The sequence below is a fragment of the Desmodus rotundus genome, chromosome 9 (genome assembly GCF_022682495.2).
Source record: "Desmodus rotundus isolate HL8 chromosome 9, HLdesRot8A.1, whole genome shotgun sequence".
Lineage (NCBI taxonomy): Eukaryota > Metazoa > Chordata > Mammalia > Chiroptera > Phyllostomidae > Desmodus > Desmodus rotundus.
In genome coordinates this window covers 77183933-77196970 of record NC_071395.1, presented here as the reverse complement: position 1 = coordinate 77196970, position 13038 = coordinate 77183933, and the positions used below count along the sequence as shown (strand labels likewise).

General features: G+C 51.8%; 1 protein-coding gene across 1 annotated transcript in view; it reads left to right on the top strand.

The window, feature by feature from the left end:
- The window catches only part of RPH3AL (rabphilin 3A like (without C2 domains)), a 132298-nt gene that overhangs the window by 100994 nt on the left and 18266 nt on the right, over positions 1-13038 (top strand). Inside the window, 1 exon segment of the mRNA XM_053910484.1 lies at positions 7530-7704. Coding sequence (XP_053766459.1) covers positions 7530-7704 — 175 coding nt within the window.

The following is a 13038-nucleotide window of genomic DNA, read 5'->3' as shown; positions in this document are numbered from 1 at the left end:
GGGAGAGAGAAGCTAGCTCTGTAGTGGCTCTCCTTATAAGGCCAGGAATCCCATCCTGGGGCCCCACCCTCAAGACCTCAGCTAAACCTGATCGAGTCCCAAAGGCCTCACAGCCAAACACCGTCACATTGGGGGTTTGGGTGTCGATGGATGAGTCTGGGGGTGGGGCACGATTCAGTCCACAGCCGTCTCGGAGAGCCAGAGCTGCTCTTAGGTAAACCGAGTAGCTTAAAGCCTTGACGTTTGGGCATGTCCAGTAGTCTCCGCTGCACGGTGGGCAGGTGGGGCTCGTGGGGCTTCTGATCCGGTGCAGGAAAGACACAGACGCGTAAGGAGGCAAGCATGACAGTGTGTGTGTTGCAGTGGGAGACCTGGAAGCTTCTGGATTAAAATAGGCTGGACTTCCTTATCCCAGTCCAGAGAAGTGCAAGAACAGCAAGTACAAAGGCCTGGAGGGAAGAGGCAGCTTAGCTCGGTCAGGGAATGCGAGCTGCTGTATCTGGCTGATCCAGAGGGGCAGGAGGAGGTGGGAGATGAGGCTGAGGGAGGTGTGGGGCCAGGCGGAGTTCTGGGGTCTTGCTGGCCATGCTTCGGAGTTTAGAGTTCCTGGGAGGCCAGTGCGCTCGCTCTCCCATGCGCGCGCTCTCTCTCTCTCTCTCTCTCTCTCTCTCCCCCTCTCTCCCCCTCTCCCCCTCTCTGTTCAGGTAAGGGGGTAGGGCGGGCCATGCCGCCTCTCTGCCAAGGTGGGTTGACCCTTTAAGAGACCCTTTTATTTTATTTTATTTTTATTTTTATTTTTGATGCTATTACAGATGTCACGCATTCCCCCCTTTGCCCACCTCCACCCAGCCCCCACCCCCACCTTTACCACATTGCTGTCTGTGTCCACCGGCTGTGCATAGATGCATGTATGTTCTTTGGCTAATCTCCTCCAGCCCCCCACCCCCTCCTCTCTGGGGTCTGTTAGTCTGTACCATGTGTCCATGCCTCTGGTTGTATTCATTAGCTTCCATATATGAGTCAGATCTTATGGTATTTGTCTTTCTCCGACTGGCTTGTGTCACCTAGCATAATGTTCTCCAGGTCCATCCATGCTGTCGCAAAGGGTAAGAGTTCCTTAATGTACCGCATCGTTTCCTTCCACTCATCTGCTGATCTCGGCTGTTGTAAATAATGCTGCTATGAACACAGGGGTGCATATATTCTTTCTGATTGGTGTTTCAGGATTCTTAGGGTATGTTCCTAGAGGTGGGATCGCTGGGTTAAATGGCACTTCCATTTTTAGTTTTTTGAGGAAACTCCACACACACTATTTTCCACAGTGACTGCACCAGTCTGCATTCCTGCCAACAGTGCCCTCGGGTTCCCTTTTCTCTCCCCCCTCGCCAGCACTTATTTGTTGATTTATTGATGGTAGTTAAAGTGACCAAAGTGTGAGCTTCAAGACCCTCTACAGCAGGCCACTTCCTGAGGCATTTCATGACCGGGCCAGCCTGGAGCTTGTCAGGCAGACAGAACATGGTCTCCCTGAAGACCCCACCTTCTGTCCCCTGGGGACAGTTCTTTGCTTTGCCTTCTTCGCTTGTTCAGCCAGTCAGTCAGTCAGCAACATCCCTGCCACACACAGGCTCCTCGCGGGCTCCCGGGATTTGGGGGACGGCACCAACACAGCCCTGCCCTTGAAGAGCTCACAGCTCCCTTGCTGGGTGAAGCACTAGACCCGCAATACCGGGTGGCCTCTGGGAGCTCAGCAGAGGCACTCCATTCTTCACAAGTTGGCACAGGAGGCTTCCCAGGGGGAATGTCACTGCTTGGTGGAGCTGAGGACGAAGGGCACCCCGGGTAGAAGGAGCAGCATGTGCAAAGTCCACAGACTGTCCCCCTGCTCACACCATGGGGTGAGGGGTGGAGAGCCTGGACCCCTCCCCCGAGCCCCTGCGGTTGCAGTCCTAATTGCATAAGAGGGGGAGAGACAGTAACACACATAATGGGAGGAGCACTAGGCAGGGAGAGAGGGCAGCATCCCCCTCCTCCACCCCATCCTCCCCAGTGGCTGGTCCTCTAGGCCTCCCCTTCTTTCCAATAGGGCCTGGCAATTACCATCTTCTCCAGCCACAGCCACTTAGGAAATGCCAGTGATTAGCGATTGTTATCATGGTAATTAAAATTCCCTCGGAACAGCTTGGCTAATAGCCATCAGTATCTGCAGTCAGGTTGGCCGTGAGCTGAAACAGGAATGAAAACCTGGAAGCAGAGCACAGAGCGGTGCTGCGAGATGCAACGCCATTGGCCGCCCCAGGCAAGTGCCATGGCGGCTGCGAGGGTCTTTTCTCACGAAATGGCATTTTCAAGGCTGGCTGCTTTGCTGGCCTTATCACAGCAAACCACATGTGGGAGCAGAGTGGGGCTTTGCAGCACTGCACAGCTTCCTCGGGTGGTGAACCTTCTCTGATCTGCGGCCCCAGATAGGGCGGGGTGGGGGTTAATTCCAATGGAGAGCTTTACCTGCCACTGTGCTGGGGGAGGGGGCCGGGCAGTGATGCTGGGCAGTGAGTGATGGGCCCGGATACAGGGAGCAGAAACCACGTGATTAAAAGCTACTGCCGTGCATTTTGCAGGGCAAGGGGTGGGCATCCAGGGCAGAGAAGGTCAGAGGATGTGCTTAGATTGGCATCAGAGGAGGAGGAGGGGCTGCTCGGAACTCAGCCCCGCTGGGATCTCTCAGGCCTCACCTCACCAGTCCTGCTGTCTGTGGGGAAGGCATTTCCCAAAACACTGACAGTGTGTTTTATGCACCGCCACCCAGGTGTGCCCTCCATACCAGGGGGTGTGCCGGTGTTCACTCCTCGAGCTGGTGCAGGATCACCGGCCAGTCTGGCCTGGTCAGGTCTCTGCCACGGCATCAGGCCCTCCCCTGGACCCAGTGCTGACCCGAGGGAAGCACACAGGGCCCTGGCCCCATTACAGGGACTCAGGGAATAGCTGACCAGCCCCCTGGGCCCTGGAGACACACTGCAAGCCTGGCAGACCCCTGGGGGCATTGCTTCTGCTGAGCGTAAATATCCAGGCAAATTGTATGAAATTGACAGGGAGCTTACAGGTCAAAAGTGGTTGAATACCATTAAAAACATTGACTATCAGCAGTTTCATGCAATTCAACCAAATAGTTTAAATCCTGTACTCTTTATCGTGTTTTCCAAAAGCATTGGGTGGTCAGTGTTTTTTATTGGGGTGGGGGGGGCTTGGAGATGGGTTGTTGTAACCGGAGGTGAGGCCGATGGTATGGGGCCCTGACTGTAAGGTACCCGGTCAGGCAGGGGCAGCGGGGGGCTGTGGGTCACGCTGGTGCTAGAGGAGGGACTGGGAGCACATGGCTGCCTCATGCTGTGGAGTTCATGGTCAGGGAGGTTCACTGGAGCTTGCTCTGCACTGGTATGCCTTTGTTGGGCACTTCCTCTTTATCCTTCTTTTAATCTAAGACAGTAAATCCATTTGGTTAATTGCACAAACTTGAGTGAAGCCCTCAGGCCACTTCCCCAGGAAGGCGAAGGCGGTATGGAGCGGGACACATTCCGGGGAGCGTCCCACACTGCCGGGTCAGCCGTTGGACAGTGTTTACTGGGCACGTGCTACGTCAGGATGCGCAGGGAGATGGAAGGTACAGTGGTGAGCAAAAGCACCCTGACCCGCCCTCCAGGATGGGAGGCCCTCGAGGGAGAGACAGATAAGCATGAAAGGACCAGACCAAAGGTGGAGGCAACCCAAGTGTTGGATGGATGGATAAAGAAAATGTGGTGTAACGGGCAGGGGACTATTATTCAGTGTGGAAAAGGAAGGAGAAATTCTGATACATGATGTAATATGGTGAAGCCTGGAGGACATTGTGCTAAGTGAAATAAGCCAAATACTGTATATATGTGAAAAAGACAGATGCTGTGTGATTCGACTCATATGAGGAAACTAGAGTCGTCAACCTCATAGAGACAGAAAGTAGAAGAGTGGTCCCCAGGGACTGCGGGGAGGGGGGATGGGGGTTGTTTAATGAGCAGAAATTTAAGTTTTATAAGATAAAAAGACTTCTAAAGATCCGCTACTCGACAATGTGAATGTACTTTACTGAACTGTGCATTTAGAAATGATTAAGGTGGAAAATTTCATGTTATGTGTATTTCAATATAATTGAACATATTTTTAAAGGTTATTTACTTATTTTTAGAGAGAGGAGAAGGAAGGGAGAAAGAGAGGGAGAGAAACATCGATGTGAGAGAGAGGGAGGAACATAGGTTGGTTGCCTCTTGCACACACCCTGACTGGGGATTGAACCCACAACCCAAGCATGTGCCTTGATGGGGAACTGAACTAGCTTTATGGATGATGCCCAGCCCACTGAGCCACACCAGCTGGGGCACAACTGCATGTTTTTTAATTAAAGGGAAAGAGAGAAGCATGCATGCTCACGAGCTGGCGCAACAGTCCCAGCCCCGCAGGGAACGCGGGGAGGCTGTGACCCGTGGGCTCACTGAGCACCCATGGAGTACGTGGCCCCGTGGCCTCCCCAGACACTGCTGCCGTGTTTCTTGGTCTCTCCTGATGAAAGCCACACAGGAATGAGGAGTGAGCCACATCTCTGAGTCTCCCTCAGGGTTGTCCCATCCACTCTGGCCAGGCACTAGGGGAGTGTGCCCCAGGGGTGGCAGCGGGGTCCTCATCCTCCCCCTGCAGCACCTCACTGGTGACCTCAGGACCTGACAAGGCCACCCCCGAGCCCACCACCCCATGGGCACCGCTCTGGAGCAGGGTCTCCCAGACCAGACCCCGCATCCCACTAGGAAGTGCGGTGCAGCAGACACGTAGCGCCCCAATGGGAACTCGACTTCTCTGGGGGAAAAAATACATCACCATCTAAATGTACACACGTCCCTTGACCTGGCAGTTCCACCCCTGGAATGTTTCCTCAGGCAATGACGGACCCCCGTCTGATGACGCGTGTGCAAGGTGGTGGCCACAGCGCTGCTCACAGAGTGAAAAATGGGCAACAGTGTAAATGTCCCTCAGTGCGGGGCCAGTTTAATTAAGTGTGACCCAAACCATGGAGTCATTAAAGCGTGGTGCTGGGGACTATTACTTATGAGCACAGAACAGCTGCTAGGATACGGAGTTAAATGGGGGCAGAAACCATTTGCCTCTACAGCACAGGTGGCAGACACGAGGCCCTCGGGCCGAATCCGGCCCTCCACCTTGTTTTATCTGGCCCTCCACCTTGTTACTACCCGGCGGCAGCTCCGAGCTCCTTCCCCCTAGTTAAAGAGTAGTTACATTCATACAGTCCTGAAATTACATTCAGCCCTTTGAAGGCAACCGTGAGGTTGATGTGGCCCCCGGTGACAATGAGTTTGACACCCCCGCGTCTCTGTGATGCTGTTCTTTTAAAAAAAAAAATTGTGCATGTGCCCAGAAAATTCACAGCATCATGTTAAACAGGGCTCCCTCCATGTGGTAATGTTATGAGTGACCTAAGGTTTCTCCATTTTACTTTTTTGTTATTGTCCTGATTTTATCACCTGTGTATGTATTTCTCACCTCAGGAAGGAAAAAGAGGAAGCGGTTTCCATGGAAGGGGTGGGAGGCAGTGTGGTACAGGCAGCCAACCCCGGCCCCGCCGGTCACACGTGGCTCTCAGGGCTTGCTTCCTGTGGTCCCTGCCCCCCCTTCCCAGGGCTAGCCCATGCTGGGGGCATGAGGCCAGCGTGCTCAGGGGAGGGCAGGCAAAGCCCACGCTGACACTGGCGTGAGCAGATGAGCAAGCCTTCGCCTAGAGGAGGGAGGTGGAGTGAGCCCCATCACCTCCAGCTGGGGCACCTGTTCTCAGGAGCCATGCAACAGCTCCTAGGGACAGGGTGGCCTGGGCAGCTGCTACTTAGGTTAGTTCTCTCCCCCTTTGTGGCATCCCCCCCCCAAGGCGTCCACTCTGCAGGACGCTTAGTGTCCACGAGGAGAACCCACTGAGGGCTGATTCACTGCTCAGCCACAACTCAGTGAGCCGCTACTTCGGATCTGCAAACGTTGGGGTTGAGACTCCACGGCCTCCAGTGTGGACTGGTGGGTTAGCCTTGGGCAAGTGGCTTCACGTGTCAGAGCCTCAGTTTCTCCATCTGAAAAGTGGGAATAATAATGGTGCCTCCTCAAAGACTGTTACATGAGATGCCTCTGGGAACGGGGGAGGAGACTTTTTAATTGTGTACTTTGTGAATTTTGGGTCATGTGCGTGTGTTACCAATTCAGAGAGATAGGCATGGTAGGAGAGCTGTGAGAGAATCAGAAAGGGTGCTCTGAGGGGCCTCTGTGCAGCCTGCACCCCACCAGACGGCCCTCCCGCAGAGGGGAGCTGGGAGGAAGGGATGAGTGACTCCAGCCAGGGACAAGGTTTGGACTCTGGCCCTGTGCCTGGCCCTCTGGGGTGTGAAGCGGCGACTGCTGGCCACGTGGAGAGGAGACGCACGTCACTCAGCCAGTGATCCGTCAGTGCAGCCCAGCTACACACTGGGTTCACACACACCCACGGCTGGGGCTGAGTTTCTCGAGGAGAGCTTGCCGGGCGGTTCCCAGTGCGAAGCATCACGTGTCCTTCCGCCCTGTTGGGGGACCCTGAGCATGTTCCCGCAGTGACAGAGCTGGGCCCCACCTGGTGCTTCCCTGCGTGTGTCATTGGGCCCTTTTGTTTCTCTTTTGTTTTGGTTTTGAGTCGCCCCCGTTAGCAGCCGCAGCACTAAGGGGGCACAGAGGAAGTTGGGGAGTGGGGCCACCATCCTAGAGAGAATCAGGGCAGACCTGGCCTTCTGAGCTTCTCTTCCCCTTTTGAGTGGCAGACTCGGTCCGTGGGTGGTGAGGTTGTCCCCGTGCGTCGGATGAGAGGCCGAGAGGGACAGCAACAGTCATGAGCATCCCGCCTGTCGAGTGGCCACTCTGTGCCCGCCCTGGGCCGTGGGCTGACGTTCCTTCTGAGTCCGATCCACACAGCCACCTTGTGGGACGGACACTGTGCCCATGTCTGCCTACAGGTGATGAAACTGAGGTCGGGGTGTGTCCCCAGCCGTCAGCTGCTGGGTGACAGATCCAGCATTCAAACCGCCAAGGCTTCCTCTTCCCTGAAAAGGTCACGTCGTTCTTTCTGTCACACATTCCCACTCTCATTAGAGACCACAAGTGTATTTTCTGCGCCAGGGAAGAGGAGAGTGGCCCTGGGTGTCGTGTGAAGTAGGCATTGAGTTCAGGCCCTTGTCTCCGTTGGTTGCTGGTTGTGTCATTCCAAGTCACTCTCCTGACAGGTTCCAGTGCTGTGTGCGGCCCAGCCAGCCTCTTCCCCGAGCCTCCAGAGTCCCAAGGGGGAGGGGCAGGCAGGAGGTTGCAGGTGGCTTCTACTGAGCACTTTCCAGCTTTGCACCAGGAGGGGCGGGCAGGCCTGCGTGGGTGTGCAGTGTGAGGGGCGGCTCTGCATTCTGCGCTCTGAGCAGCTGTCTCCCCACGCTCAGGTCTGGAAGAGGTCAGGGGCCTGGTTCTACAAAGGGCTGCCCAAGTACATCCTGCCCCTGAAGACCCCCGGCCAGGCTGCTGACCCCCACTTACGACCTTTGCCTGTGGAGCCAGTGGAGCAAGAGCCCAGAAGCACTGAGACCAGTCGAGTCTACACGTGGGCCCGTGGGAGAGGTAGGTCCCGTTTGCCCTCTCTGTCGTGATAGCAACTGACATCCGGGCCGTCAGCCAGCCAGTGCCATGGGCACTCGGCCAGTGGCCGCCACAGTCTCCACGTGGCTCATACCGGTGTTTCATCCCTCTGTGTGCCCTCAGCTTGCCACCTGCACCCCCGTGGGTGGCTGGACTGACCTCAGCACCGTGATTGCTTGCAGCCTGCGGGGGCATCCCACACACAAGCACTAATTGGAGGGTGGGGAATGCCGAGAGCAGCACTATAGATCTTTGCAGAAACGTGATGTCAGCTGCGGTTTTCTTCAAAGTATGAAAGTGTGTCTTTCTAAGGCAGGCCGGTGCCATCTCTTCTTAGCACTTGTCTTGGGTCTCAATAAGGGGAGAGACTGGGCTTTCCGGGCCCTAGTGAGGAAAGTGACTTGTGCCCAGGGCCCCTTGGTATTTGTGGTGGCTGCACCCAGGGGGCCACCATCAGAAGGGGAGCCCCAACCCATTGGCAGTTACCATATTTTACCATGTATAATGCACACCCACATTTGTGCGCACTATATATGAGATTCTTATACCAATGGTGTGTAATCATTATACCCATGTATAATGCGCATCCTTATTTTTCCCTCAAAACTTTGGGCAGAAAAGTGTGTATTATGCACAGCAAAACCTGGTATATATAAAAGTACTTGTGTTCTTCTGTGGTTCATGTGGCTTCAAGGTCAAGTCTGTGGCTGGAAGGACTCCGCCACATCTGCTGCTGGGAAGCCCCCCAAGCTTCCAGGGGTTGCAGCTTCCATCTGATTCCTTCTCATGTTGGTCTCCTGGTCTCCTGGAAGCTGCCAGCTCCCTGGCAGTGGACGGGCCCCAGTGAGCGGCCTTGGGAGTGTGGCACAAGGACGTCACCAGGCCTTTCCCAACCGCTGCCTACTGGGGAACCAGTCGTTGTTTTTCCACCTTTCAAAGCGGTTTCTCTCTCCATCCCAGGCCCCACCATCACCAATGCCCAGGTGCCAGGCAGCTGGCTGGGGTCAGACCTGCAGTGTGTGGTCCGGGTCAAAGCAGGTATCATAGGCCCGGCCCTCACGTCACCCCCTCCAGCCAAAACCGAGCTTGAGGCCGGGGGAACAGGGACCATCCTTGGGGTGGGGTCTCCCCCACCACCTGAAAGCTGCATGTGGGCAAGGCCACAGCTATCCTGGGCAGCCTGATTTCTCAGTACGCAGCATGGGAGAGGCACAGGAGAGATGCTATTAGATGCATGAATGAACCGCCCACCTGCCCCAGGATATTCAAACACCTGTGGAGGGGTTTCATTAGGGCCTGCAGGCTCCTCTGGGTCAGGGGTCCGTTGGACAGCGCCAGGAAACACTCGAGGATGTTAAGGTCTCCCCACTCTCTTGAAGAGTCTCATCGCAGGCTGCTGCCTGCAGGGACCCAGGGCCAGCATCCCCCTTCTGCCCCGAAGTCCTTGCTCCCTGGCGTGGAAGCTGATCCCGACAGCCGCACACTGTCTCTGGCCCTCCCCCATCCCGCCCCCACCCCAGCCCCTGTTCCTCCATCTCTGCTTCTCCCGCTCCCGCTCCCACTCCCTCTGGCTGGTATACCTGTGGCTCCGAGCTCTCCCCGCTCTTCCAGCCCACCTTGCTTTCTTTCTCCTGCCCTTTTGGAGCAGGAAAGGTAATCAATAGATACAAGCCACGAACTTTTCAGTTCACAAAACCATCAAATGAAATGTATTGATGTTTCTGAGGCAGGTTCCTTTTCTTCCTCCTTTAAGTTTTCTTTGTTAATTTTTAATTGCAGAAGCAGACACAATATATTCTAACAAGTTAATTCAAAAGTATATGAAAAATTAAAATCTCTTGCCATCATCTCCAAAACCCTTTCTCCCTGTTCCTGCAGCCAGATACTTGATATTGGGGTATTTTTTGTTTTGCTTTGTTTTTGCTTTTGTTCTAGTAACAGAAATAGGCTCTTACTCATAACTCACCATGTTGCTTTTTTCACTTAAAAGAATATCATGGGCATCCCTCCAGATCAATAGGTACAGATTTTACTTTATTATTTTTAACAGCTGGATAAAATCCCATTATATCCTGTATTGTTATTTAATTATTCACCGATTGCTGGACTTTCAAATTATTTCTGGCTTTTCCTGCTGCGAGCAGTACCGAAACAGCCTTCAGTGTATGTGACACTTTATTCCCATGGGGCAGGTTTCCAAAAATGGAGTTGCGTGTGTTAAATTTCAATAGTCCTCGCCAAACTATATTCCAAAAATGTTTTCTAAAAAAAGCTTTTATACTCATTTATTCCTGCATCCTTGCCTGCCATGAATAGTATTGGTATTTATCATTTTGGCAAGTATACTAGATGAAAAATGATATTTTGTTATTTTAATTTAAAACATGTGTGTATCTCTTTGTATCTTTATTCATTATTTAGGTCCTCTTTTCAAAAATTACCTGTTTAAATACACTGATCATAGTTTATTAAATTATTTTCTCTTATTGATATGTTAGAGATAGTAAATGGGTCACAAATATTTTTCTTCTTGACTTTACATTTGCTATAGTGTTTGCCATTCAAAAACACTTTTTTCTCAGTTTTCGTGAAGTCAAGCATGTCTGTCTTTCGCCCTGTGGTTTCTAGGTTTCCTGTTTTGCTTTGAAACGTCTTCCTCTCCAAGGTTAAAAATATCTGTTAAATAAAAAGTTTAAGTAATATAATAATAAAAGGAAATTACCTAAAATGATACGATTACCAAAAAGGGAAAACGTCTAGCACCAAATACCACGTAAAGCGGTAAAGCACTGGGGCCATGTTCTATCAAAATGCAAACCGGGCCCACCCCATGGTCCCCATCGTTCAACAGTGTTTTATTGTATTTACCGAATGTAATAGGGCAAGAAAATAAAATAGCCCTGGCTGGTGTAGCTCAGTGGGTTGAGTGCCCGCCTGTGAACTGAGGGCTCCCCAGTTCGATTCCCAGTCAGGGCACATGCCTGGGTTTCTGGCCAGGTCCCCAGTAGGGGGCGTGCAAGAGACAACCAACAGATGTTTCTCTCACACATCCAGGTTTCTCTCCCTCTCCTTTTGCCTCCCTACCCCTTTCCCTAAGAGTAAATAAATGAAAATCTTTTCATTTAAAAAAAAGGAAAAGAAAAGAATATCTTACTATTAGAAAAGAGAAGAAAGTCTCTTATTTGCAGATGAGGTGATGGTAAGCCAAGAAAGCCCACGAGAGTCCACCACAGTAAACAACCCACTAGGATCAATAGGAGAATTTGGGAAGTGATAGCATGTAAAATAAATCAATAGTTTACACAAAGAATCAATGGTCTTACTCTATGCTGACCAATTAGAAGTAGAAATGGGCAAATCCATTCAAAATTGCAGTAAAAATTATAGAATGCCTAGAAACATTTTCAAAGACAATTAATTATAGGCTCAACAGTCTTATCACAGGACAAAAGTAAGACATGAACAGAGAGGCAGATAGGAGTCTTGACGCCTCCAAATTAGTAAGTGGAACAACTGTCGGATTCCCGGTGGAGTTTTCAGGGAGAAGTGAATTCGGATGTTTTTCTTACCCCTTGGATAAACAAAGGTGGAACGTGTTCGCCTTAAAACAAGGAGGCGCCGACACACACTGTAGCGTGGATGAACCCACGCAGGCGTCACGCTAAGTGAAAGGAGCCAGAGACGAAAGGCTGTATAGCGTGTGATTCTACTTCCATGCAGTGTCCCGAAAAGGCAAACCCATAGAGACAGAGAGCAGCCCATGGATGGGCGGGAGCTGGGAAGATGGGCCGGAGCGTGGGGAACGGGGAGGAACTGCTAGTGGGTGCAGGGTCTTTCAAAAGAGATGAAAATGTTCCGGAATTAGATGGTGGTGGTTGCATGACTTTATGAAGATACCAAAAACCCACTGAATTGTGTCCTTTTTTTTTTAATATTTTATTTATTTTTAGAGAGAGAGGAGAAGGGAGGGAGAAAGGGAGAGAAACATCATCAATCAGCTGCCTCTCGCACATCCCCAACTGGGGACCTGGCCCACAACCCGGGCGTGTGCCCTGGCTGGTAATCGAACTGGTGACCTTTCAGTTCACAGGCTGGCACTCAACCCACTGAGCCACACCGGCCAGGACTTAATGGTGAACTTTCAAAGGGTGAATTTTATGGTACATGAATTATATTTCAATAAAAAAATTCATCAGGAAGTTCAAGAGTAGTTTAACAAAATATATATTTTTTAAATAGCAAGGGTAAGGGGAGGAATTGCCTGACCAAATGTTAAAGCTTACTCTAAACTTACTTTAATCAATAGAAACAGTAGAGTGTTCACACCAGAATAAATAGAATAAATAAATAGAGAAGTGGACCTGAATAGAGAAATAATAGACCTAAGAATGTATGGGAGCTGAGCATTGGTAGCTTTTCCACTCCAAGGGAAAATAACAGGTTTTGCATAACAACCAGAGCATAATTGGACTCCCATCCTAGTCCATGTGCGTCCAGAAACACATTGCAAATAGATTAAACTTCTACGTGTTAAAAATAGCACAGTGAATGTATTAGGTAAAGATTGGCCGTATTTTCCCCTCCGGGTTATCTCAAACAGAGCTAGTGACACTCCGGCACCCATGGGACAGGTGGGCCGACTGCCTGAGTTTGCTACCCCCTCCTCAGGACAGGGTGTCGACTTTGGTCCAGGGTTTGCCCGCAGGCCCCTTTGGGGAGCCCCCTACAAGCTTGCTCGGAGCAGGACATTCATTCCTAATTCAGGGATGGGCAGGGCACTGTGAGACCTGAGTTTCTCCTGGGGACTAGCCCGGGGCCTGACCTGGCTACCCTGGGGAGAGGTCTCCACCCTCCCAGCCAGTCAGTCCTGACAGAGTGTGGGCTCCATGCTGATTTCTCCTGGCAAGTGATTGCCGCTCCCAGTTTATGGCAGCAATCAGTAAAGTCAGCTTTTGTATACTCCCAGGTATCTCTGTTCCCTTGTGAAATATAAGGTGGAAATGGTGAGACCAGTACTTCAGTCTCTTGGGTCTTAATCCCTTTGCAGCTGGGCCCGCCTCTTCTGCAGGTTTCTTTCCTTTGATCTGGATTCCCTCCCTGGAGCTGTGTGTGGAGGAGTAGGAGTCGGGGATACCGTGTGAGTCTTGCATTTGGGGGCAATAAGAGATTACATTTTTTTCGTAGAGGAAGGCAACTGCAGCCGGTTCAGCAGCTCGGTGACATCACGACATGTCTTTGCAGGCCTTGCTCTTTCTCTCATGGCCCCTTGACAGCTGCTGCAGTTCCAGCCATCACTGGAAAGAAAGGAAGAAAAGA